The sequence below is a fragment of the Leucoraja erinacea genome, chromosome 2, assembly GCF_028641065.1.
Source record: "Leucoraja erinacea ecotype New England chromosome 2, Leri_hhj_1, whole genome shotgun sequence".
NCBI lineage: Eukaryota > Metazoa > Chordata > Chondrichthyes > Rajiformes > Rajidae > Leucoraja > Leucoraja erinaceus.
In genome coordinates this window covers 20,438,805-20,466,315 of record NC_073378.1, presented here as the reverse complement: position 1 = coordinate 20,466,315, position 27,511 = coordinate 20,438,805, and the positions used below count along the sequence as shown (strand labels likewise).

The window sequence follows — 27,511 nt, the reverse complement described above, 5'->3', positions numbered from 1 at the left end:
CTCGGAAGCCGCACTGTGACTCTGAATAGACACGTTCTGCCAGCTTCTGCAGGCAGATCAAGATGACCCGAGCAAAGATCTTGCTGACGATGTTGAGGGAGATGCCTCTGTAGTTGTTGCAGTCCCTTCTGATGTCCTTGTTCTTGTAGAGAGTAATGATCGTGGCTTCCCTCATGTACTGCAGTACAGCTCCTTCTGGCAGAGGACTTCATGCAATAAGGTCGTCTTGCAATGCTTGGTCAGGTTAGGGGGAATCCCGTCGCTCCCCTGGGGCCTTGTGAATTGGTTGTGAATTGGCCTTGCTGAGCTCTTCTACTGTCAGCTCTCCTTCTAACATCCATGATCAGCAGGCACTTGATAGCATCAAAGGCTGAGGGGGACATGGTGTTCTCTGTCGAGTAGAGATCGGAGTAGTGTTCCACCCATATCTCCATCTGCTGGTATTTATCTGTGATTACTTCTTCAGTGGAGGATTTGAGGAGGGGTGTCTTACTCTGGACTGGTCCTAGTGTCTTCTTAATGCCATTGTACATTCCCCTGATGTTCCCTGTTATGGCGGATGTCTGGATGTCCTCACTAAGCTGTGTCCAGTACTCAGTGGCGTAAACCTTGTTCCTGGCAGCCCTGAGGATCTGCAGGTTCTTCTCATTGGCTGACCGCTTGTACTCGGCTAGGGGGGCGCGCTTGGCTTCGATTACGGGAGTCATCTCAGTCGACTTGGCCTCAAATCAGTCGTGTGTTATCGAGGTCTTCTTCCCAAAGCTAGCCAAGGCTGTGTGGTGCATGGTGTCTCGCAGAGTTTCCCACTTCTCTGTTGCAGAGTCTCCAGGACGCGGGGGACCCAGTTCTCTCTCAAAAGCCTCTGCAAACTGTTGCACGAGGTCTGGATGGGGCATCTTGCTGACATCGATGCGGGGGTTCTCCCGCATCTTTGTACGGTAGAACCTCTTTGGTTGCAGCCTGATCTTGCAACACACCAAGGAGTGGTCTATGTCGCAGTTCGCACTGTGGGAGGAGCATGTGTGGAGAACGTTATTGAGGGCGGCACATTTGACTAGGATCAAATCCAGTTGATGCCAATGCTTTGAGCGTGGATGGCTCCAGGAAACCTTGTGCTGGGGCTTTGTCTGAAAGTACGAGTTGTCGATGCACAGGTCATGGTAAGTGCACAGCTCGAACAGTCGCTGTCTGTTCTCATTCATTTTGGCCACACCAAACTGCCCAATTTAGGAAGACTACGATTCGTGGTCTGCGCCCACTCTGGCGTTGAAGTCACCCAGGAGAACAAGTTCTTCATCGCTGGGGATGCCGCTGATGATGGATGCGAGGTTCTTGTAGAACTCGTCCTTTGTGTCTGATGTGGAGGACAGTGACGGGGCATATACGCTGACAAAGGGTGACTGGGTCTGCTGTGGTGTTGAGGCGGAGAGTCACGAGTCGCTCTGAGCCATTGCCGCCTGATTCCGCTGTGTTCAGCAGGCCGTTCCTTACTGCGAAGCCTACTCCGTGCACTCTGGGCTCGTCCTTCCCCTGCCAGTAGAACGTGTAGTCCTCCTCCTTCAGTGTGCCCGCGTCTGCCAGCCTCTTTTCCTGAAGGGTGGCTATGTCTATGTTGAGTCTCTTGAGCTCACCGTTTATGACAGCTGTTTTCCTGGAATCGCTGATGTCCTGTAGGTTTTCAGAGAGGCCGGTCATCCGGACATTCCAAGTATCCAGTTTTAGAGCTGGTCTCTTTTGATGTGTTCTTTTGTTGGCAAGTGCGATGGTTGCAATCTGCTGTTCGGATGGTTCCTAATCCCTGTGTACCCAGTGAGGATAGCAAACTGGCGGGACAGCAGCTTATTGGCTGGGGGTTGCCCAGTTTGAGGCGGGCGGTAGCACTCCAGTAAGATCTGAAAATCCCTCCCACCATCAAGAGCAACCACTGGCACCTCGCTTTATGCCAATTTAGCGATGATTTATAACCAGTAACTGTTGCTTCCCGTGTTGTGTCGATGCTGCAGGCGAAGCTGGAGCGTCCTCTCCAGGTTTAGGTCTAGGTTTGCAGGTGAGTGATGTGTGGTCGGATGCAAGCCTGGGCAATGTCATATGGAGGACAGGCTGTTGCCCATGCACCACGTCCCCCCTCTCCACGTCGCTGATCGATCCAAGGGAACAGCAGGGCGGTTACAGTTTGGCACCAGCGCCGTCGTAGGAGCTGCCAGAGCGAGGTTGTAGACAACGACAAATTGCCCTAGGGACTCAGACTCCGGATTTTCTTCAGGTTTACTCCTAGAGCCTTTTCCATGACTGGATATGGCCACAAGGTTTTTTAAATCAGAGGTTTCCCTCTCCTAGATGGACTGCCTTCCCAGGCTGACGAGCCCCATCTGCCCATAGGCACTATTGTACCTTCCTCCACCACCGCCCCCAGCAACATGTTCCTGGCACTCACATCTGTGTAAAAAATGTTGCACCTCTCACCTTAAAGCTATGCCCTCGAGTATTTGATTTTTCCATCCTGGGAAAGAGAATAGAAACATAGAAACATAGAAATTAGGTGCAGGAGTAGGCCATTTGGCCCTTCGAGCCTGCACCGCCATTCAATATGATCATGGCTGATCATCCAACTCAGTATCCTGTACCTGCCTTCTCTCCATACCCCCTGATCCCTTTAGCCACAAGAGCCACATCTAACTCCCTCTTAAATATAGCCAATGAACTGGCCTCAACTACCTTCTGTGGCAGAGAATTCCACAGATTCACCACTCTCTGTGTGAAAAATGTTTTTCTCATCTCTGTCCTAAAAGAATTCCCCCTTATCCTTAAACTGTGACCCCTTGTTCTGGACTTTCCCAACATCACGAACAATCTTCCTGCATCTAGCCTGTCCAACTCCTTAAGAATTTTGTAAGTTTCTATAAGATCACCCCTCAATCTTCTAAATTCTAGCGAGTACAAGCCGAGTCTATCCAGTCTTTCTTCATATGAAAGTCCTGACATCCCAGGAATCAGTCTGGTTAACCTTCTCTGTACTCCCTCTATCTGACTGTTTACCCTATCTATGCCTTTCATTATTTAATATTCTTCTATCAGGTCTCTCCACAACCTCTGGCATTCCAGGGAAAATAATCCAGGCCTGTCCAACCTCTCCCTGTAGCTTATACTCCGAACACCAAGAATTATTCTTGTAAACCTCCTGCGAACCCTTTCCAAAGTCTTCACGTCCTTTCTGTAATGGTCAACTAGAACTGCACATAAAACTTAAAATGCAGCCTAACCTAAGTCCTATAAAGCTGCATCATGACTTCCTGACTCTGATACTCAATGCCATGACCTATGAAAGCAAGCATACCATATGCTTTCTATACCACTCGATATATTTGTATTCGCACTTTCAGGGAATTATGAAGGAGCACAGAGAGACAGTGCAGAGGAGAGAGTGCAGAGAAGACTCAACAGGATGTTCCTTGAAAAGATCGAAGTTAGTTATGAGGCGAGAATGGATACCATCCAATCCCCAGAGCAAAAACTGTTGATTGGTGACCTGATGTAAATATATAATAAATATATAAAATTATATAAAAAGGCAGAGATATATTAGATTGTCAGAATCTTTTTCCCCCCCAAGGAATGAAGGCATAAAAAAATAAGAAGCATGGGTTTAAGGTGAGAGGAAGGACTTTTAAAGTGGATTTGAGGGGAAAGTTTTGTTGTAAGACCTGGAACTCACAGCTAAAGGATTTGGTGGAGTTAGTGGCATATAGGTACAATATGCCACTATTAGGTACAATAGTGGCATTTAAGAGACTTTTGTCACGTGTAGGTCGGTGGGGGTGCTGCGAGTCGGCTGCCCTGCCAGCAGCGTGTTCGTTATTTCATCTTTTTTGGGGTTTTTTTTTGTGTCTAATGTTAGTTTGGGTGTCTCTTGGTGCGGCTTGTGTGGGGGGTGATGGCGAGGGGAAAGGGGGGGGACCACTTTCGGTCGCCTTCACGATGGAGAGGCAACTTTTTCCATGTCACCTCCCTCGCGGCGTAACACCATGGATTGGAGCGGCCTTTCCCGTAGTCGGACCCGGTGCATCGGCAGCAGGCGTAGCATGGACTTTCCATCGCGGAGCGGGCGAACCCTTGCCGGGGGTCGTCAGTGAGGAGTGCTCCAATCGCTGGCATTGTGACGTGAACATCGTGGGGCAGTGGTCTGCGGAACTTCTAGCCACATGCTCTGCAAAGAAGCTCTGCAAAGAGTCATAAAGACTGCAGAGAGGATTATCAGAACGGAACTCCCCTCCATGGACACAATCTATACACAGCGCTGTCAAAAAAGAGCAGAGAGATGCATCAGAGACCCACTACATCCAGCTCACTCCCTGCTCAAACACAAAAACTGCACATACAACCTCAGGCACAGACGAGCGGACAGCATCGTCACAAACAGAACACGCTTTTTTAAGAGCTTCTTCCCTGCCACAGTGAGACTCTTGGCCAAAACAAAATTAACTGATGTCCTGACCTACCTCATAGCATATCATATTATATTATATTATATTGTCTCCTGGGCCTGTGCAATTTACAATGCAATCGACACTTTTTATATAGGGTTTGTGTAATTTACAATGCTCTCACTTTCCCCTTTATATAGGGTTTTAGGCATTTTCTTTCTTTTTTAGTTCTAGAGAAGTATATGTTTTTATAGATTATGTGTCTTCTGTGTGTCTTTTTAACTTGACTTGACTTGACTCTCTGAACAACCGCACAAGAGTTCCTATGTGTGTAAGCACAAATGGCAAATAAAGTTTTTGACCTTTGACCTTTGACATGCGTGGCGTGGACTTACCATCCGGAGCCTGAGATCGCCAGAGAAGAGCTCCGCCCGCCGGCCTGAGGCCTATAACATCCTGCGGCCTATAACATCCTAAAACAGGAAAGCAGACCATTATCTGAATGGTGGCCAATTAGGAAAAGGGGAGATGCAACGAGACCTGGGTGTCATGGTACACCAGTCATTGAAAGTAGGCATGCAGGTGCAGCAGGTAGTGAAGAAAGCGAATGGTATGTTAGCATTCATAGCAAAAAGGATTTGAGTATAGGAGCAGGGAGGTTCTACTGCAGTTGTACGGGGTCTTGGTGAGACCACACCTAGAGTATTGCTTACAGTTTTGGTCTCCTAATTTGAGGAAAGACATTCTTGCCATAGAGGGAGTACAGAGAAGGTTCACCAGACTGATTCCTGGGATGTCAGGACTTTCATATGAAGAAAGACTGGATAGACTCGGCTTGTACTCGCTAGAATTTAGGAGATTGAGGGGGGATCTTGTAGAAACTTACAAAATACTTAAGGGGTTGGACAGGCTAGATGCAGGAAGATTGTTCCCGATGTTGGGAAAGTCCAGAACTAGCAGTCGCAGTTTAAGGATAAGGGGGAAATCTTTTAGCACCAAGATGAGAAAAACATTTTTCACACAAAGAGTGGTGAATCTCTGGAATTCTCCGCCACAGAAGGTAGTTGAGGCCACTTCATTCGCTATATTTAAGAGGGAGTTAGATGTGGCCCTTGTGGCTATAGGGATCAGGGGGTATGGAGAGAAGGCAGGTACAGGATACTGAGTTGGATTATCAGCCATGATCATATTGAATGGGCTCGAAGGGCCGAATTGTCTACTCCTGTACCTATTTTCTATGTTTCTAAGAAGCCGCGATCTCCAGTAGGAAAGTGCCGAGTCGGGACCTCCAAGCCGCGGAGTGTGTTTGTCCGTTCCGACTTCGGAGTTTGGATCATCCCGACGATAGGGCCGTCCGTAACGGCGACTACAGAGGGGTTATGGCCCCGACCACGGGTGAACAAAGGAGGACAGGCTGAATTTTGTTACCTTCCACCACAATGAAGAACATTGTGGTGGATGTTTGTGTTAAATTTTATTGTGTATTGTGTGTTCATTTTAAGTGTATCGCTGCTGGCAAATTCATTTCACTGCACCTTCGCGTGTATGTGATGAATAAAATTGACTTTGACTTTGACTTTTTGATAGACTTATGGATTTCCAGGGAATGGAGGGATATGGATTGTACAGGTACTGTGGATAAAAGGTACTCTTTTTTTTTTTTTTTTTTTTTTTTTTTTTATTAGAAGTTAATACAGCACAAAACAGTACAGTGGAACCTAATTTTAGGTGCCAACTATGTAATACCGTAATCCATTCTATGTACAACCTCTAGTTTTATGTTATAAGAAGGAAGTAAGCAGGACAAGAAAAAGAAAACAATAGAAAGGGGAAAAAGTGGAAAAATGGATGGTAGAGAGTAGAAAAACGTGAAGTGTGTAAATAAAAAATAAAAAAAAGGAAGAGAGAAAGGATAAAAGGTACTCTTGACATCATTTTAGGCACAGTCATTGTGGGCCAAAGGGAGTGTTCTTGTGCTGCACTGTTTTATGTTCTAAGATACCCCAGCCAGATTTTAGATACCACAGCCAGATAAATATAATCTCTGCATCAACCTTGTCAAGCCTCATTTGAATTTTTTATGTTTTAATGAATCTGAAATGTATGCATCCATGTCCCAGACTTGTTTGGGATTTTAAAGAATGTTTAATTGTCATATGCCCCGGGAAAGGATTAATTACATTCTTACTTGCTGGAGCTTTACAGGCACATTATAACAAAATACTCAAGATATGAATACACAGTCATCAATAATACAATAAATTATCAGTAAAACTAGGCAACTAGGCTGTTATAGTGCAAATCATATTTGGTGCAATTAAACAAAATTAAAAGTATATTAAAAAGTCTGATGGTTGATGGGAAAAAGCTGTTCTTGAACCTGAAGGTCACAGTTCTCAGGCTTGTGTACATTCTTCGTGATGGTCGCTGTGAAATATGAATGTTTCGGGGTGGTGTAGGTCTTTGCTGATATTAGCTGCCTTTTTAGGCAGTGCTTCCAGTAGATGTCTTTAATTGTGTGGAGATCAATACTTAGAAAGATAGGGTGATGTCCACCAGTTTCTTTGATCTCCTTCGTTCTTCTGGTCTGGAAAGGTATGCATGCTCAGGAACTTGAAGCTGTCTACTAATCCATTGATGCAGTTGTGTTCTATAGTTTGAAGCTAACGTTCAAGCATTCCCCAGCAAAATTCAGACCAATACCATAATCTCTGTGACTCTATTTGTTATTTAAATAATGAGCGAGTGTAAATAACATCACTGGGATGTGGGCTGGATGAATCTTACTGCTATAATAGTTTATTTATAACCAAGACATATTGTGGATGTAATTGCTCAAGTTGTTGGCACATTTGCACTGTAAATAAAGCATTACCTTTTGTTGGGTGTTTGTTTACCTCCAACCACTTATAAATAGAACTTTCCCTGTATCTGGAAGGCAACTTTTAACAGCCAGATATCAGGGGCAGGCTTTGACATGCATGGATCGAACCTCCATGTTCCCTCTAAAATCTCGCAGCTGAACATGACTTCTCCAGTGATTGAGAAACTTTTAAAATAGACAATAGACAATAGGTGCAGGAGTAGGCTATTCGGCCCTTCGAGCCAGCACCGCCATTTAATGTGATCATGGCTGATCATCCCCAATCAGTACCCCGTTCCTGCCTTCTCTCCATATCCCCTGCCCCCGCTGATAAACATATCATTTTCTGTAGAGCTTGTGTACAGGTAATTTATTTTAAAATACTTGGCATTAAATAATACAACATCTTATCATATCATCATATATATATTAAAACTCTGTGAGTGTGTGTGATTTCGCCTTTGAATCACATATCCTCGAAAACCCGACGCCAAAACGGTGAAATTTTTACATATCCCGGTAGAGATTCATCTCATGATTTCAAAAATTTCCTCATCTGTAAATTTGGTTCATTATTTCCCGAGTTATTTTACTAATATTGTTCACCAATCTGACTTTTTTTTCAAATCTAACTGCTGGCCAGCTGATGACGTCACAATGCCTTTGCTCGTGGCCCACCTGGCTCGTAACCCCCCCCACCGGCTCTGGATTAAAGCAGCTGCTGTCAACGCGTAGGGGCACTGTTTTCCACGAGTTACGTCACCACCCCCCCCCCCCCCCCACCGTTCTTCAAAAGGCGCAGAAAGAACGAGCAAGTTCTGCAGATCCCAAGGTCACCAGAGGTCACCGGCGCTCACTGGCTTGCTTTTGAAAAACTCGCCTGGCCGCGCCGCTTGCAAGACCTTTGAAAAAACTACGCTGTCTTCTTGCTCGTGCTTCCGGGAGCGAGGGAGCGAGTTATTATTGCGTTCGAGAACCAGCCCTCACCTCTGACGACGTGCCCCCCCAGCCCCTCAAACTCTCCCCCTGCTCCCTCTCTGCCCCCATCACGCTCCCTCTCGTCCCCCCCCTCTCCTCCTCCCTCCTCCCTCTCTATGCCCTCTGTGTCCCCTCTCTCTGCCTCTGTGTCCCTCTCCCTGCCTCTGTGTCCCTCTCTCTGCCTCTATCCCTCTGTCCCCCTCTGACTCCATCTGTCTCGCTGTCTCCCTTTGTCTCCCTCCGTGTCCCTCCCCACTACCCTCCTCCGCCCCTCCTCTCTCCCCTCTACTCTCTCCCCTCTACTGTCCCTCTCCCCCCCCCCCCCTCTAACCTCCCTCTCAACCCCCTCCACCCCCGCCCCCTGTGTGTGTGGGGGATGGTTAGTGTGCGTGTGACGCCGCAAGGCCCCCCCCCCCCCCCCCCCACAACTGCGCGTTGAGGGGAGGGGACCCAACGGGTCCCCCCATGGTCTAGTATTATATAAAACTCTGTGTGTGTGTTTTTGTCTTTGATTCACATCTCCTCGAAAACCCGATGTGGTAATGGTGATATATTTACAAATTCCGGTAGAGATTTATGGTTTCCCCTCATCCCCTCATCTGTAAATTTGATTAATTATTTCCTGAGTTTTTTTATTAAAAATGTTCACCAATCTGACATTTTTTTTTCAAATCTAACTGCTGGCCACCTGATGACGTCACTATGCCTTTGCTCGTGGCTCAGCCCTCACCCCCCCCCCCCCCCCCCCCCTCATCTCTGGATTAAAGCAGCTGCTGTCAATGTGCAGAGGCACTGTTTTCCATGAGTCACGTCACCACCCCTCTCCTCACTACCCTCCTCCACCCCTCCCCCCCTCCCCCCCCCCCCCCCCCCCTCCTTCAACTCCCTCTCCCCTCAACATGCCATCCACCCCCCTCCCATGAGTCTCCCCCCATTCCCACCCTCCTCCCCCCCCCTCCCCTCCCCACCTCCCTCTCCCCCCCCTCCCACCTCCTCTCTCCCCGCCTCCTCCCTCCTCCCACCTCCTCTCCCCTCCCCACCTCCTTACTCCCCCACTTCCTCTCCCCCCCCTTTCTCTCCCCCCCTCCTCACCCCCACTTCCTCTCCCCCCTCTCCTCTCTCCCTCCCTCCTCTCCCCCCCTCCTCTCCCCTCCCCCTCCCTCTCTCCCCCCCTCCTCCTCCCCCCCTCCTCTCTCCCCCCTCCTCTCTCCCCCCTCCTCTCTCACCCCTCCTCTCTCCCACCTCCTCTCCCCCCCTCCTCCTCTCTCTCCCCACCTCCTCTCTCCCCCCTCCTCTCTCCCCCCCTCCTCTCTCCCACCTCCACTCTCTACCCACTCCTCTCGCCATCCTTTCTCCCCTCTACTCTCCCTCCCCACTCCCTCCCTCCTCCCTCCCTCACCTCCCATCTCTACACCCCCCTCTCTCCCCACCTCCTCTCTCCCCACCTCCTCTCTCCCCACCTCTCTCCCCACCTCCTCTCTCACCACCTCCTCTCTGTGTGTGCGGGGGGTGGTTAGTGTGTGTGTGACGCTGCAGCCCCCGCAAATGTTGACATATTCTTGTAGAGTTTTATCCGGTGGAGTCCAACATCGTCTTACTTGAAAAATTCAAGGTTTATTTCTTGAGTTATTTATGAAAATGTTCACAAATGAAAATGAACAAGATGGGCATGTCACAATAGCTCTGCTCACGCAGGGCCGGATTTACGCATAAGCTTCACAGGCTTAAGCCTAGGGCCTCGAGATCTAGGGTGGCCTCGGCAGGGCCGGATTTACCTATAGGCTTCGTAGGCTGAAGCCTAGGGCTTCAAAATCTAGGGGACCTCTGGCCAAGGTGTTTTTTTCTCTCAGTGAAAAAAATCCTGAAAAAAAAAATTGGAGCGCTATCAGCGTTTCCACTTTGCCAGAAATTACCCGAAATTCTGTTTCCGGCCCGCTGGAAGTTTTGGGGGGAAAAATTGCGACCATCCGTGCCTGCGCAGCTGGGGGAAGCCGGTGGCGCAGTAGCGAAGCAAAATGACGCTATCTCTCCGCACGTGCGCAGTGGGCCCGGGCGGGTTCAGATCTCTATTTGCACTCCACACAATCACCTCGATGCCTCGTGTCTACTCCAGGTAAATATTGCGTTGCGGGAGTGCAAGTTTTTCCGGGCCGGGGGGGGGGGGGGCTGCGCGGTGTCTGCGGCGCGGAATCGGAGCCTCGCTGTGTGGGAGGGGGAGAGACGGGGAGGGAGGGAGAGAGAGCGGGGTGGATGTGAGAGGGGGGAAAGGGGGGGTTGAGCCAGAGGGCGGAGAGAGAGGGAGGGGAGGGGGAGAGAGGGGGAGGGGGAGAGAGAGAGGGGAAGGGGGAGGCGGGGAGAGAGATGGGGAGGGAGAGAGAGAGATGGGGAGGGAGAGAGGTGGAGGGAGAGGGAGGGGGAAGGAAGAGGTGTGAGAGGGAAAGGGGGATTATCTTTAGTGAGATTGCAAAATTAAGGTAGGTTTTAGAGCAATTCTATTTTCTCCTCCATATGAATAATATTAAACAATTGGAACTGCTTTCTTTTGCTTGATAACAATACTGAAAAATATGACTCCCATAGTTTGTGACTTTCATTTTGCATGATTTTTAATGTGCAAACACTAACACAGTCGAACATTAGCAGGCAATCAACACACAAAACATTTTCTAAAAAAAGGTTTTATTTACTGCAAAAATACAGTATTTTATTTGCAGTGTTTGCATGCTGCTTTATAACATTTTACATAACATTTTTCACTACAACTTGATTATTAAAACAAGGACAGATTCAATTCTTGATTTAAAAAAAAGTATACAACAATGATCCCAATAATCCCATTCCAACCACTCATTCCTCTTGACTCAACCAAAATTATTTCTGAAATATTGGTCATAAATTTGGTGCAAAAATGCTCCAAAATAAGGCTCAGAATGCAGCAGCTGGGCTTGTACACTCTGGAGTTTAGAAGGATGAGAGGGTATCGCATTGAAACATATAAGATTGTTAAGGGCTTGGACACACTAGAGGCAGGAAACATGTTCCCGATGTTGGGGGAGTCCAGAACCAGGGGCCACAGATTAAGAATAAGGAGTAAGCCATTTAGAACGGAGACGAAGAAACACTTTTTCTCACCGAGAGTTGTGAATCTGTGGAATTCTCTGCCTCAGAGGGCGATTGAGGCAGGTTCCCTGGATGCTTTCAAGAGAGAGCAAGATAGGGCTCTTAAAATGAGCGGAGTCAGGGGATATGGGGAGAAGGTAGGAACGGGGTACTGATTGGGGATGATCAGCCATGATTACATTGAATGGTGGTGCTGGCTCGAAGGGCGAAATGGCCTACTCCTGCACCTATTGCCTATTGTCTAATGCACCAGAGAGCATCTAAAACCCCGGCCACAAGGGTCTTTGAGCTTCGCGCTTGTGATATGTGCTGCGTGCACTTATTTCACATAAAATGTTTGTAATCCTGCCATGCCACCCCCCTTTTTGAAAAGCTTCGTATGGGTCTGGTGTATAATATTTTTGACACTGTCATAGGCCTTTCTTACATATGCTGTCACAACGCACTGTAGTCTCTAAACAACACTTCAGTAATTTTCCTTGCCCTCCATTTCAGAATAATAGTGTTTTAAGCCGATAACCCGACACTAGCACTGGCAATAAATACAAAGCGCAGCTTTTCAGCTCTTATCTCATTGGCCACGCTCAGCTGCACATGGGTATCAATCTGGTGGACTCTTCAATCTTCCTCTCGTCGTTGGGGTGGGGGATTGTGAGGGGCCTCACAAGTGGAATAGCCTAGGGCCTCTCTTCATTTAAATCCGGCCCTGGACGCGCGCCCCGCTTCCCGCTCCCCGCTCCCCGCTCCCTTCCTACAGTTTTACCCAACAGCTAGCCAGATTTCCTGCCAGACAAATGATGATGCAAATATTATCAGATCAAACAAACCATTGCATCAGTGGGTTGAAAGCTCTGGACTGCAGTTGGATGGATGGGGCGGGTGGTGACGGTGGTGGCAAGTTTACTGTAGGATATGAAATGAAACTTGAAGAAATGGCACCATAATCGTGATTTGGGGTATGCAGTTGAGAAGTGAGTGGGGGACACATGGGAATCGCAATAATTAAAGCTGCAATCAGGCTACGGACCCTGGTAACTTTGGTATGAAATTTGATGTCCAATCCTGATCCTCCTAATCCAAAAGAAGTTTAAAAATAACCCAAATTATAACATTTATCAGAACTCTGCTGTGTAGTCAACTCCTCCCATCCTGCTACAGCACATGATTAACCCACAGTAAGGGTGACAGCATTTCACAGTGACATGAGCATGTCAGATGTACACTGTCACCTTTCAGCTTGAGCCTCTTGACATCCCCTGCAACGTTGGAATGCACTTTTGATAGTTCCAAAGTATGACAACGTAAGTCATTTTGATGAACTAATCATCTTTGTCAGATTCTACATTTTCTGATTCATATTTATAACAAAACATTACTTGACTAGGTTACTTTGACAGTACCTCCACAATCTATGATCTATACTACCAAGAATGACAAAATTAGCAGTCATGGGAAGCATGGGAACACTTCCACTTACAAATTCCTCTCCAAAATGGGGAGTGTTGACCATCTTGATTTGGAAATATTTGAAATTAGAGAAACACATCACTTTTGCTTCATCATTGTATAATCTAAATCTTGGTATTCCTGACCCAACATCATCGTGTGAGTAGCTTCACCAGAATGACTGCAAGAGTTTAAGAAGGCAGTTAACGATAAAGATGCATTTTAAATCAATAATGAGCACTGTGCCCTAGTCTTGGTGTTGATTAATGTTTAATGAAATCACTTTTTTGGTTAAGATTAATGCAGTCATCCACAAATTCCACTTAACTAAGTACCAGCTCAGTTGCAATGACGCAATTATCATTGCTCCAAAATGGCAAGCTCACAAATGCTACAGCTATTCCATTATGGCAGCAAACTAATTCATACATAGATAATTAACTAGGCTCACCAATGCTCCTGTGGGATATGTTTGCTCAAAATCACTGTCTGAAACAGCAAATCGGTGGAGCTATTTTTGTTCATGTCTGCTTAAGTCATTTGGAGGAGTTGTTTCTTAGTAATTATTACTTCTGCTCCACTCACCAACCCAGTGGTGTGGTGGGTCAAATGTTATTGTAATGATGCACATATCCAATAAGCTATTAAATATCATACCTCCTTTCATCTCGCTCTATCTTTTGATTCTGACCATACGCAGGCACTTCAGGAATGTGTTGGAATGCTCTGTATTTGCCTGGATTAGTGCAGTGCTAACAAGACTTTGGGGCAGCATATTGGCACACCTAATAGATCTTCTGCCTCACAGCTCTGGTGATCTGGTCAGGGGCTGGGATTTCTTTTCTCCATCTTATTGCTAATATATTTGGAATAATATAGTGTTTCTATCTTGAGTAAAATTGTTACATTTCCTTATCGCAATAAATGGAAGCCACATTATTTATGATCCTCGTCCTGTCTGTAATTCCATTCCCAGCAGGAATGGCGGCTAATGTTTAGTTCTATAATAGTCGAAGATAATGAGGTCCATATTCCATCTTGTTTGAGGTTTACTAATTCAGTTTCAATTGGGATATAGGAATTTTTAATTCATTACTCGACTGATGTTCACACGGGAGGGCTGGTCCCCCAAAGCAATATTCCACCTCTCCACCAATTCCAATATTGGTGGCCAGTGAGGGGGGGGGGAAGGGGGGGGGCTTTCTGGAGCGCTAGTATGGGTGTTGTGGGCTGAATGGACTGGTCTCCAGAGGGCTAGTACGGACATTATGGGCCGAATGGATTCTTGGGCTGACAGCTCAGTTACTCAGGCCTGGTGGGCTGGCAGCTCAGTCACTCAGGCATGGTAGGCTGGCAGCTCAGTCACTCAGGCCTGGTAGGCTGGCAGCTCAGTCACTCAGGCTTCAGTCACTCAGGCTGGTGGGCTGGAAGCTCAGTCACTCAGGCCTGGTGGGCTGGCAGCTCAGTCACTCAGGCCTGGTGGGCTGGCAGCTCAGTCACTCAGGCCTGGTGGGCTGGCAGCTCAGTCACTCAGGGCTGGTGGGCTGGCAGCTCAGTCACTCAGGGCTGGTGGGCTGGCAGCTCAGTCACTCAGAGCTGGTGGGCTGGCAGCTCAGTCACTCAGGGCTGGTGGGCTGGCAGCTCAGTCACTCGGGGCTGGTGGAGTGGCAGCTCAGTCACTCAGGGCTGGTGGGCTGGCAGCTCAGTCACTCAGGGCTGGTGGGCTGGTAGATTGTCACTCAGAGCTGGTGGGCTGGCAGATCAGTCACTCAGGGCTGGTGGACTGGCAGTTCACTCACTGCTATTCCTTGAAATTCCATTTCAAGCAGAGTGCAGGCCACCACATTCAATTTCACAGCATTTCAAGCAGAGTACAGGCCACCAAGTTGCCAAACAACTAATTGCATTGTCATTAAGGGCTAACAAATCATTTATTGCAAGTACATTGCGGACTCACAGTTCAGTTGATTCGCAGCTTAGAATGACAGTTGTGGCCTCTCATTCGCGATCTTCCAGAGTGACTGACTCACATTCAGGCATCCGGGGTTTTATAGTCCTCAATACATTGCAGAAGCAATTATATCAAGTTCCTGCCCACATTTTATTTTTGTTTTTAATAAACTAGTTTTGCTTCAGCTTCTTTCCATCTGTGTTACATTTGTGAGGTATATCAGGGGGCAGCGATCTGTATAGCAGCTGGTGTTCAATTCCTGTTGATACTTTCTGGTCCTGGTACTGCCTGCTTTCAAATTGGATCCTTCTTTCTTCTTCCTGACTGATTTGAAAGCAGCGAGTGTAGGCAGTTAGTGTGTTGCCACTTAGATTGTTGAGGTACAGCCAGGCTGTTTAGTGTTTGCAACTGCAGAAATCCACCCAATGTCCTAAGAAACATTGTACTAATCATAAATTAGTTTGAAATAATTTCAGCTCTGTCTTCACCCCTTTATTCAGGTTAAAAAAGCAAAGCTTCAAAAATAACTAAAATTGCAATTCACATCATAGAAGCATAGATAGGATATCTGTTTCCCCTGGTAGGGGTGTCAAAAACTGAGGGGGGGCATGTTTGGGGTACAAGGAAGGAGATTTAAAGGAGATCTGAGGGGTACATTTTTCAAACAAAGAATAGTTGCTGTCTGGAATAAGCTGTCAGTGGAGGCAGGCGTAATAACATTTAAGAGTCATCCTGACAGGTACTTGAATGAGCAGGGCCAGCGAAGGATATGGAATTAATGCAGACAAGAATCGTTAGTATTAATAGGCATGCTGATCATTGGCATAGAAACAGTGGGCTGAAGGGTCAGTTTCTATACTGTGACTGACATTATAGAATAAGTCATGTGTATTAAATCAAGGTTTTTGTTTTTTATTAATTTTTATCTTGTCCATATTTTCATGTTAATTATTTTTACTTTTTGGAAAAAAAACAATTCAGTAGGGATTCAGCAGGCTTTCTAATAGTTCCATGCTGCTTCTTAAATACAGCACCTGTGACAATACAGAAAATAAGCTAACACATTTTGGCGCTAAAGAGAGAGAGCTAAAGGATAAATTGCTGTTCTTGTCTTTTGAAAAACGTCAAGCTTGCCACAGGCTTATTCTTCCCCCATTCATTACCACATACCATGCAAATTTTGCTTGATGGCTGGATGCATGGTAACTACCCAGAATTCAGTTTTATTTACAGTATTTTTTATTTTTTAAATTTGGTTTACATAATATTGTTGCTTCTTCTTGCGTATGGCGTGCACAGCCTAAAGCTGTAGGACAACTTGTTCTATTTGATCTTATTTGATTGTGCACGCCGGGTTGATTGCATTCATCAAAACAGGTGAAGGTTGCAATCTTCCACCCCGTTTTGTTGCTTGGAACTCTACTACATATATGGAAAATAATTTTATGTAACAGAAATGATGTTCCTAAATTGACCATCCTCTCAAGCACTTGTCATAAAATTTGATATCTTTGTCAATGAACAATAATTGATTCCAAGAGGAATAATATACATTTGTGGTTTGAATTGCACCGAAAGCCAAATTATTAAGGGCTTCTGGACAGCAGATGGATCATAATGTCAACCACCATGCAACTTGATTTATGCCAGTATTACCATTTGAGGCTTAACACTCTTAACTATCAATTGGAAGCACAGTTTCTGCACCAGAAATGAGCACCCATCTCATTGCTAACTATTTTCAAGTTTGATGGTTGGATAATTTCATAAATGTTTGAGTCTTTCCGGAGTTCTTTGACGTGGCTAAAAAACCACGGGTGCAAGTGATGAATGCGTGGTTTTCTTGAAGCTACTGCACAAATTAGTTGCTGTCAGACTTTTGTATTCATCAGTGAACACTGCACTTGTACTGCAGTGTAAATGGAAGAATATAGACTGGGCATACTGAACTGTGAACGGTGTTTGGTAAAGGGGATGAAGGAAGAGGCTATTCAGCAAAGGCCATAGCCATCTGGAGTGTCCTTGGGGCATTTCTTCTTACTGAACCCTCACAATAATCTGTGTGGGGAACATGTGCACTTAAGTAAGGATATTTTCACTGAAGTTTGCTACTTCTCCAATTATGTCTTAATTGCAAAGCAGTGACAACGTGAAATATTTGCAACATCCCAGTTTGGCAGCCACTGTTGCATGAACAATGTCACTGTCAGTCTCTATTCAATTGGAAAGTTTAATGCTTTTTTTTTAATCATAGATCAGCAGGTGGAGCAGGTCTGCAGTTTTGCAAGGATTGCAGGTTTTCCCATAATGCATTATGCCTGTACTGCATGCACATTGCATGTTAGCTCTAAAATGCAGCAAAAGTGGAAAAAATATTACTTGCTCAGTATGTAGTTGATGCGTGAATATAGGGGCACAAGGTTTGTGGTAAGCTGCACCATCATGACTGTTTCATGTTGCAGTCGCCTTATGTATGAACTGGTTGTGTGCAACAATAATGAAACTAATGGTGGCAATGCCTGAACACCAATATCATTGATCTACTCTGGTCCACAATCCATGTATATACAAGCATTGAAAGCTATGTCACCATAAATGTGGTCTTTCTGGGAATATGGAAACAATATTTCTGGTGGATGAAGAAATCCTATAGTGCTCAACAGATTTGTGATGAGGACCAGAGGAAGTGTCTCGCCCCGAAATGTCATCTGACCATCTCCCTTCATGGATGCTACCTGACCCACTGAGATCATCCAGCAGTTTGTATATCACTTCAGATTCCAGCATCTGTAACTTTTTGGGTGTGGTCAAGGAAAGAGCATTCACGTTGCGGCCCTGTTTTCACCAATCTTTCCACCACCACGCACAAGAAGCACAAGACAGACACCATTGTATGCAGATGCCGAGAAGTGTGTTCAGCTCTGGCGGAACAACTTCTAATCTTGTGTGTGTACTCGAGAAGAAGAAGAAGCTTGTTGGGTCTCCGCTGTGATGAGGTTACATAGAAACATAGAAAATAGGCGCAGGTGGAGGCCATTCAGTCCTTCGAGCCAGCACCGTCATTCATGGCTGATCATCCACAAACCCTTGCCTGCCTTTTCCCCATACCCCTTGATTCTGCTAGCCCCTAGAGCTCTATCCAATTCTCTTTTAAATTCATCCAGTGAATTGGCATCCACTGCCTTCTGTGGCAGAGAATTCCACAAATTTACAACTCTCTGGGTGAAAACGTTTTTTTCTCATCTCAGTTTTAAATGGCCTCCCTTTTATTCTTAGACTGTGGCCCCTGGTTCTGGACATCCCCCAAAATTGGGAAAAATGTTCCTGCATCAAGCTTGTCCAGTTATTTTTATAATTTTACATGTTTCTATAAGATCCCCTCTCATCATTCTAAACTCCAGTAAATACAAGTATTTCCAATCTTTCCTCATATGACAGTCCCGCCATCCCAGGGATTAACTTTGTTAACCTACGCTGCACTCCATCAATAGCAAGGATGTCCTTCCTCAAATGAGGTGACCAAAACTGCACACAATACTCCAGATGTGGTCTCACCAGGGCCCTGTACAACTAAAGAAGGATCCATTTACTCCTATACTCAAATCCTGTCATTATGACAGCCAACATGCCATTAGCTTTCTTCACTGCCTGCTATACCTGCATGTTCACTTTCAGTGACAGGTGCACAAGGACACCCAGGTCTCGTTGCACTTCCCTTTTTCCTAATCTGACACCATTGAGATAATAATCTGCCTCCTTGTTCTTGCCGCCAAAGTGGATAACCTCATATTTATCTGCATTATACTGCATCTGCCATGCATCTGCCCACTAACTCAACCTGTCCAAGTCACCCTGCAACCTCCTAGCATCCTCTTCGCAGTTCACGCTGCCATACTGCTGTGTGTCATCTGCAAATTTGCTAGTGTTACTTTTAATTCCATCATCTAAATCATTAACATATATTGTAAATAGTTGCGGCCCCAGCACCGAGCCTTGTGGCACTCCACTCGCCACTGCCTGCCATTCTGACAGGGACCCGTTTATTCCTACTCTTTGTTTCCTGTCTGCCAACCAATTCTCTATCCATGTCAATACCTTATCCCCAATACCATGTGCTCTAATTTTGCCCACTAATTAAGTTGTGTGCTGTACAATGCTCACCGTTATGAGAACTTGCCACATATTTAAAATGAGATTCATGTGGACATAAGAAGGTAGGTTAGGAGGAAGAGGAAACATATCACTGTAACTTTTTTAATTTAAAGCACGTAGTTTCCTTCTGAAATGACCTGCCTGCCATACCATTCTGGGACTGCAATCCACATTCTAAATACTTAGTGCATGAACAAATTATTTTTTATTCACTTGTTTTGGTTCTTTTGTTACTTGCTTTATTTCTACATCCTCTGATTCTTTACTGCTTCACCAATGGGAACAGTATTTATTTTTGTATCCATTTCATGATTTTAAATACAATCTCAGATCCTCCTCTATACCCAGGATAGTCCCAGCTACAGTTGATTGATGTAACTGATGTCTTCATCCCTGAAACTATATTATAATCTATTTTATGCTCTCTGTAAGGACTTAACAATCCTTCCTAAAATGTGATGTCCAGAACTAGAGGCTGTACAGTACCACAGTTGCAATTGAATTAGTGTCTCAATTAAGGTCGATCCTAATGGGCCTGTCCCATTGAGGCGACTTTTTAAGCGAATGCAGGAGACTCCGTGCTTGCCACATGGTTGCCACATGGTCGCCACATGTTCGCTGATGGTCTCTGGTGAGTCCCCTACATGGTCGTGAGGAGTTCCCGCATTCTGGGAACTAGTCGCGGCCTCAGTATGGTCGCCGCAAATTTTTCAACATGTTGGTCGCCATGGAGAAAATCGATAACCTTGTAGTCGTAGGTGCAGTTGTAGTGGGGGTCGACATGTAGTTATAGGTAGTCGAGATAGTTGTAGGTAGTTTTAGTTAATCGCCTTTGCTGACCGCATTTTTAGTTAATCGCCTTTGCTAATCGCATTTTCATTGGCTCATTGGGGAAAAAAACATAAGCACGTGTTTTCAGAACCAAGGAAAACCGACCGGTAATGTTAAATGCCCGCCGAACTTCACAGCTGTGTAACTCTGGCTTATTAAAAATTGTCTGGCTTCTAAAATGTTTCTTCACTCCTTCTCCTCCCCCCCCCCCCCCCCCCCCCTTCTCCTCCCTTCTCCTCCCCTTCTCGCCTCCACCCCCCTACCCCATTCCTCCCTCTTTTAAAGGACTTACCGTACACTGTGCTAGCCGTCTTAAACTTCCTGTTCATCGCGGTGTGTGTCTGTATCACCTTGGCTTTACATCGTGTGAATTTCAGACAGCGCTCCCCCTGCTTGCCCTAGCCCCCGCCTTTGCGATGTGTTTGTGTGTGTGTTCCACTCTGACAGTCGCCGTTCCAATTCCCGGTTTTTCAGGCGACTGCCGGCGAATTGAAGTCGCCGGCAGTCAGCTGAAAAATCACCTAAGTGGGACAGGCCCTTAACTTCCTTGCTCTTGTAGTTAATGACTGTCCTTAATTTGTTTACTTTGTTTTAAACTGCTTTTTCAACCTGCTATTTTCAGCAAATTATCCACATGCAGCTGCAGGTTTTGTTTTTCCTGTACCTTTTTTAGAATTGTGCCCTACAACAAAATTTGTCTTATATTTAATCTTCCTATTGAAATACAATTCTGCATTATTTGTTAAAAAATTGCTTGTTACATAAAAGGAAACAAAGTGCTGGAGTAACTTAGCAGGTCAGGCAGCATCTCTGGAGAACATGGATTGGTGACATTTCGGGTCAAGACCATGCTACCAGCATGCTACATCCTAACATCCTCTGGTTATTACTATTCTCCTCAGAATTAATGACATTTCCATTTTGGGTAATCTGCAGATGTGGATATTCTGCTTTGTATAGTCAAATTCAAATCACTACTAAATATGAAGAAAAATAGTGGTCCTGGTACTGTTTCTGAGTAATAGTACTGGCCACTTCCCTCCATTTCACCGAATTCAGCCACTTTGTCATAATTTTATTATCCATGCTTCTGCAGTCTTTTTGTTCCAGGAAATTCCTGGTAACAAGTATATTATGCAACAATATCTCAATCTTTTTGAAAGTCCACATCAATTGTATTTTCTTCATCGAAGATAGATCACAAAATGCTGGAGTAACTCAGTGGGACAGGCAGCATCTCTGGAGAGAAGGAATGGGCGACGCTTCGGGTCGAGACCCTTCTTCAGACCCAAACCCATTCCTTCTCTACCTTCGATTTAAACCAGCATCTGCAATTCTTTCCTACGTATTTTCCTCATCACTCTGTTATCTCATTAAAAACTATCAAACTAGTTAAGGGCATCTTTTCTTTTACAAACTCATGCTGATTTTCCTTTATTAAACCATGCTCTTACAAGTGATTGTTAATTCTATCCCTGAATATAATTTCTACAAGATTTGCCACCACAGAGGATAAACTGACTGGCCTGTATTTTCTGGATTTATCCTGGCATCTTTTTAGGAATCTTTTCCAGTATTTCCTTGGTATCAAATTTTAGCCTATCCATTGCAACAATTATATTTTTCTTCACTGAACTTCAACATATTACTCTCACTATGCCTCTGATATTCTTTTTAGTCCTTATTTAACCCAATTTTTCTGTGACCCTTTTACTCTTTACATGCAAATAAAAGATTATTAAATCCTCTTCTGTTTTCTCATATTCCCATTTAGGGTAACAGTGTCATACAACACCTTTAGCCTAACTCAGCCATGCTGACCAAGATGCCATCTAATTTAATCCCATCGCTCACTTTTGATACATCCTTCGAAATCTTTTCTTTCCATGTACCTGTCCAAATATCTTTGAAATCTTGTTATTGTACCTGCCTCAACCACTTCCTCAGGCGGTTTGTTCCATACAAATTCCGCCTGATGAGTGTAAAAAGTCGCGCCTCATGTTCCTATTAAATCTTTCCCCTCTCACCTTTACCTCTGCCCTCCTTTCTCTTCTAATTTTTCTGAGATTTATATAACCAGCTTGGTACCTACTTACTTTAGTAACCCGACACCTGTCATGCGCTCTTTTTCGTCAACTTCAAACTTTTCCAATGTCCAACTTTCCGTTGCATTACTCCATGGGTAGGTGGGAGGGATCATACGCAGACAAGCACAAACTGATCTTCCAGACGTTATTTCCAGCTTGAATGGCTCCTACAACTTTGTTCATCCAGGGAACTGTGACTATTTGCACCACCTTTCTTGGAATTGGAAAGTTCTACACTGCACCTGAACTATCTCTCTAAAGGCCAATACTTTATTGAATTGCACTTCCACAAACCTTTTTTTTTTTCCTTAATCAGTAGTCTCCCTATCCCTCCACTTTTCTTCTTTTTCTTATCTGCCAGGAATATTTAGTACCCAATTCTCTCTTTTCAATCCACAATTCTGTTATTATCACAACATCAAAATATTATAGAACAGCTCTCCAACCTTGTTTAATATACATTGTGTGGTATGTAAACATAGATTTTTTTCATACATTGTCTTAATCTGGTCTGATCTAATGCTATGTTTTCGTTCTTGAGATTTCTCTCTCTCTCGATTGCATGCTGAGGATTAGCAAATAGAATTGAACATTGCACAATTGTTGTGAATGTTCTTTTATAATCGAAAGAATGCTATTGAGGCTGATGGTGGTTGGACTGGGGACACTGCCACTGTATCCTAGGGGTGAGATAACAACAATTGAAATATACAAAATTCTCAGAGGACTTGACAAAATAGCATGATTGTAATGCTACACAGTATGATGTCTTTAGTGTTTAAGAAGGAACTGCAGATGCTGGAGAATCGAAGGTTACACAAAAAAGCTGGAGAAACTCAGCGGGTGCAGAAGAAGGGTTTCGGCCCGAAACGTTGACTATTTCCTTCGCTCCATAGATGCTGCTGCACCCGCTGAGTTTCTCCAGCTTTTTTGTGTAACCCATGATGTCTTTAGTGTTTGAGTGAACTTTCTCTGCACCAGCACTGTGCTGTGGAGAGTGTGGATATGTGGATTTCCTGGATAGTGTGCAAAACAACGTTTTTCAACTGTATTTCTGTACAGATGACAATAATAAACCAGATACCAATGGCGGGTCACATTTCCTACCTTTCAATCCATAGGATTAATTCCAGAATCTAAAAAAATTGGAAGATGATAACCGGAGCATTCACTATTACCATTGCCACCTCTTTCAAACCTCTGTGGTGTAGGTGACCAGGTCCTTCGGATTTATTAGCATTCAAGCATACAACGGATTGCAAGGTGTCAAAGAAAAACCAGGCAGCATGCGTTAATGCCTATTATTCAGTAGCTCTGTTGTCTACCATTATGAAGTGCTTCAAGGGACAGGCTATGGCGCACATTAACTCCAGCCTCTCAGACAACCTTGATCCACTGCAGTTCACCCACCATCTCATCAAATCCATGACTACGGCCCTCACCCTGCCCCTACACTCATCACAGGGTAAATATCGATGACAAGGACTCCAATGTCTGACACCTATATATTGATCATCGCTCCGCATTCACCACCATCATCTCAACATAACTAATATACACACTCCTGGACCGAGGACTCACACTACCCTTTGCAACTGGATTCATGATTTCCTGATTCATGGTCCACAATCAGTGAGGATAGGTGATAATGCCTTTTCCACTAATGTTTGCCATCGGTGGCCTTCTCAGCCCCTTATTATACTTATTACACTCACGACTGTGCAGAAAAAAAATTTGTCTCTTAACTCCATTTACAACTCCATTTGCAGATGGCACAACCACAACGCGCCGGATCTTGAACATTGATGAAATGGAGTAACGTGCTGTCAAGCCAATAATCTCTGTCAATAAGAGGAAACAGCTAGCTTCTCCCAGGATATCTGGCAAGGGATTTCCCGGTGATCACTGCGCATCCATGCTGGACTGGTCCCAAATACTGGTGCCGAGCCGACCACGCTGGGGCTCGGCTGTCAGGAGCGTGAGGAGATATGCGCCGCGTGAGCACCGCAGCCCGTAGATCGATAACCAGCCTGGAAGGTCCAGCTCACCCACCCGTGACTGGGGACTCGCCCGATAGGCCCGACTCGCCCTCCACAGCGGTGGACTGGTGTCGCAGAGCAGAACTTGCCTTGTAGGACCAGCTTGCCCGCCACAGACTGGAATCTGCTCGGAAGGGCTGGCTCGCCCGCTGTGAAGATAGGACCCACGGGAACCCATCTGGAGGGCCGGTAAGCAGACTGGCTGCCGGAGGAGGTGCAGTGCCTCGACAGGGGAGTGGGCCGCTCGAGACCTTACAACAGCCTGAGGCTCGGCTGGACTGAGCACCGCTCCAAGAGGCTAAGCATGTAGACTGGACGTGGCCTACAGTGGTGGAGCAACAGCGACGAACACCACTGCTTCGTTTGGCTAGGTCGACCCTGTAACGCTCGGAGCTCGGAGAAAAGACGGGGAAAAGCCATGGGGGAGAGGAGGGTATCATGGGGGAGGGGGCCAGGAGCCAGCGAGGGGGACCAGAGGGGAAGGGGCTGGAGCTGTGGGGTGTTGCGATGGCAGCGCGTTTGGGACTCACAGTGGGCGCTGGTTGCTCCTCCGCCAGGATCAGACTCTCTGCTTTCCATTTGGCGACATCTCCGACTCCGGACCGGTCCGGGCCGCATCTGGTTCCTCCGAAAATTGTGTCCGGTTGGAGACCTCCGACAGCCATCCTCAGCTCCAGTAAAGATGCGATGGTGTAGGAAGGGGTGGACCGTTCCGGGGAGTGACAGGAGAAGAGTCCAATCCGCGCGCCGCTGACTGGCAGGAGAGGAGATCGATCTGCGCACACGTGGTTTTTACGATTTTTAAACTTCGCCAACTTTTACATTGAATGAACTGTCCTCTCACCAGCAAGAGAGCAGTCCTGATCTCCCCTCTACCTCATTGGAGACCTTCGACCTTTCTTTAATGGGACTTTACTGGACTTTAACTTGCACTAAACTTTATACCCTTTATCCTGTATCAGTTCACTGCGGATGGTGTAAATGTAATTTTGTATAGAAACATAGAAAATAGATGTAGGAGTAGGCTATTCGGCCCTTAGAGCCTGCACCGCCATTCAATATGATCATGGCTGATCATCCAACTCAGTATCCTGTACCTGCCATCTCTCCATACCCCCTGATCCATTTAGCCGAAAGGGCCACATCTAACTCCCTCTTAAATATAGCCAATGAACTGGCCTCAACAACATGTATAGTCTTTTTGCTGACTGGATAGCACGCAACAAAAAGATTCTCATTGTACCTTGGTACATGTGACAATAATAAACTAAATAAAACTAAAACTAAATAAACTAAACTAAACTAAACTAATAAAGGAAACTAAAGGGTGGTGGAGAGGTTTTGTGTTTCGAACTGGAGGTCTGTGACTCAGCGATCACGGCCCATTGCTCTTTATCATTTATATCTATGATTGGGATGAGAATGTGCAATGCATGTTTAGTAAGTTTGCGGGATCTTGATCAGCTGGGCATATAAACCCAAGAGTGATATTTGAAGTTTAATTCGGGTAAGTATGAGGTGTTGCCTCAACTACCTTCTCTTGACAGCCTACCCCTATACCTACCATCCACTGTATAAAAAAGATGCCCCTTAGGCTCGTATTAAATCTTTCCCCTCTCATCTTAAAACCATGCCCTCTAGTTCTTGATTCCTCATCTTTGTCCCTCGTGATTTTATTCACCTCTGTAAGATCACTCCTCAGTCTCCTATGTCCCAAGGTATAAAGTACTTGCATGCCCAACCTCAACTACAACTCAGTCCATCAAGTCTTGGCAACATCCTTATAAATCTTTCCTGCACTCTTTCCTGCTGAATGGAACCTTTCCAAAGCATGGTGACCAAAACTGAACACAACACTCTTCAGAGCGGCCTCACCAATATCTCGTACATCTGCAACTTCTGTACTCAATGCCCATACCGATGAAGGGCAGCACGACAAAAGCTTTCTTTACCACTCTGTCTTCCTGTGACGCTATTTTCAGGGAACTATGAACTTATTTGCAAAGCTTCCTCTGGTTTACAATATCAGTACTTCTTCCTAGAAATGCTCTTTCTGCTGTCATTGAATAAAGTAGTTTAATGACATTAAGTAAGGATATAATAATTTTTTTTAAAGGCATATTTGGTTTGCCTTGTGTTTTTACTTATTTTTGCAATCATGGAATATGAACTGGTGGTATAAGTTAGTATAGTGTAAGTTGGCTGTCAATGAAGGTGATATTCTTATTTTATTTTTTTTAATTACATCAACAGCTATACGGTAATAACTTAATGTTTACAACATTTTGATTGCATTTTCACAATTTCTTACAATCCTCCCCCCCCTCCCCCCCCCAAACAAAATCTATGCCTTACTTTATTTACCATTCAGCAAAAAAAAATAGTAATAAGGTTGATGAACTCACGGGTTTAAGGGAAATTGCTTTCTAAGATAATAGAGTAGGGCTAAATTAAATATATATATATATATATCTCTCTCTTTAAGGTGTGATGTCTCTGTTGAGGCCCCTCTTACTTGATGTAGTTCCAAGCATTCAGCAAACAGCAGCGTTGGCCCTGGGACGTCTGGCCAATTACAATGATGATCTGGCTGAGGCTGTTGTTAAGGGAGACATTCTTCCACAGCTGGTGTATTCACTAGCAGAACAAAATGTAAGTTCACATTTCTGTTACTCTGATATTAAAATAGATAATATTAGTTTGGTCATAAAGGTGGAAATCTGCACATATTTTACTATTTGAAATATGTAAATGTATCCCAGGATGACTTGTTTCCAACTATGAGCTGATCGTGCATATTTTTCTCCTACTGAAGGGACTCTGTTTAAAAACAGCATAAATTGCCTGTTCTGACGCTTTGCACATTGGCTTTTGGTTTGTCAGACAGCTGTGAGACAGTGGTTAGCTTGGATCATTGAGGGCACCAGCAGATTAGTGCAGGGTCACAAAAGGCCTATCATAGTTTAGTGACTGAGGGCAAGTGAAGGAAGCTAATTAGCCAGTTCATGTAGAGTTTAGCTGCGCATGCAAGCAATCGGTTTGTCCCTTGGGCAAAACTACCTTACCAACTTAAGGTTGATGATTATAGTGATGACACATTATTTCAAACCTGTTTGGAAGAGAAGCTTATTAAATTGCAATCTTCATACATTTGGAACACGGTAATAAATTCACACTTGTTGCAGTCAGATGAATATTTTACATATTAAATTATTGACATTTTCTCAAAAGGGAAAGATTATGTAAATGCATGTTCATATCCATTGATCGCTGAAGCAGATGTTGCAGTTTAGTTAATCTTAAGACAATGTGGATGATTCACGTTTTGGTGCTGTTCAATGTAGTTTCTGTCACATCTTGAAAGCTCCAATCACTTCACGTCATATTGTACAACATGAATGCTATTTTGCAAGAAAACTATTTTAAACAGATTTAATGAAAATAGTTATCACATATTGGTGCTTAAAACCAATCAAAGTCACTATATTACTTGACTTACAGGTCTATGCAGTATCCAATGATCTGTCAGCTGCAGTGTAAGCTTTAGTATTCATTTGTGTTATGTTACATCTTTAACAAAGTGTAAATGATTGATGAACATGATATAATTACATCAACAGTTA

The 27,511-nt window shown here is 44.9% G+C and overlaps 1 protein-coding gene across 1 annotated transcript in view; it reads left to right on the top strand.

Annotated features, from left to right (window-relative positions):
• The window catches only part of spag6 (sperm associated antigen 6), a 98,339-nt gene that overhangs the window by 30,484 nt on the left and 40,344 nt on the right, over positions 1-27,511 (top strand). Inside the window, exon 3 of the mRNA XM_055652535.1 lies at positions 26,374-26,540. Within this exon, the coding sequence (XP_055508510.1) occupies positions 26,374-26,540 (167 nt within the window). The remainder of the gene's footprint in view (positions 1-26,373; positions 26,541-27,511) is intronic.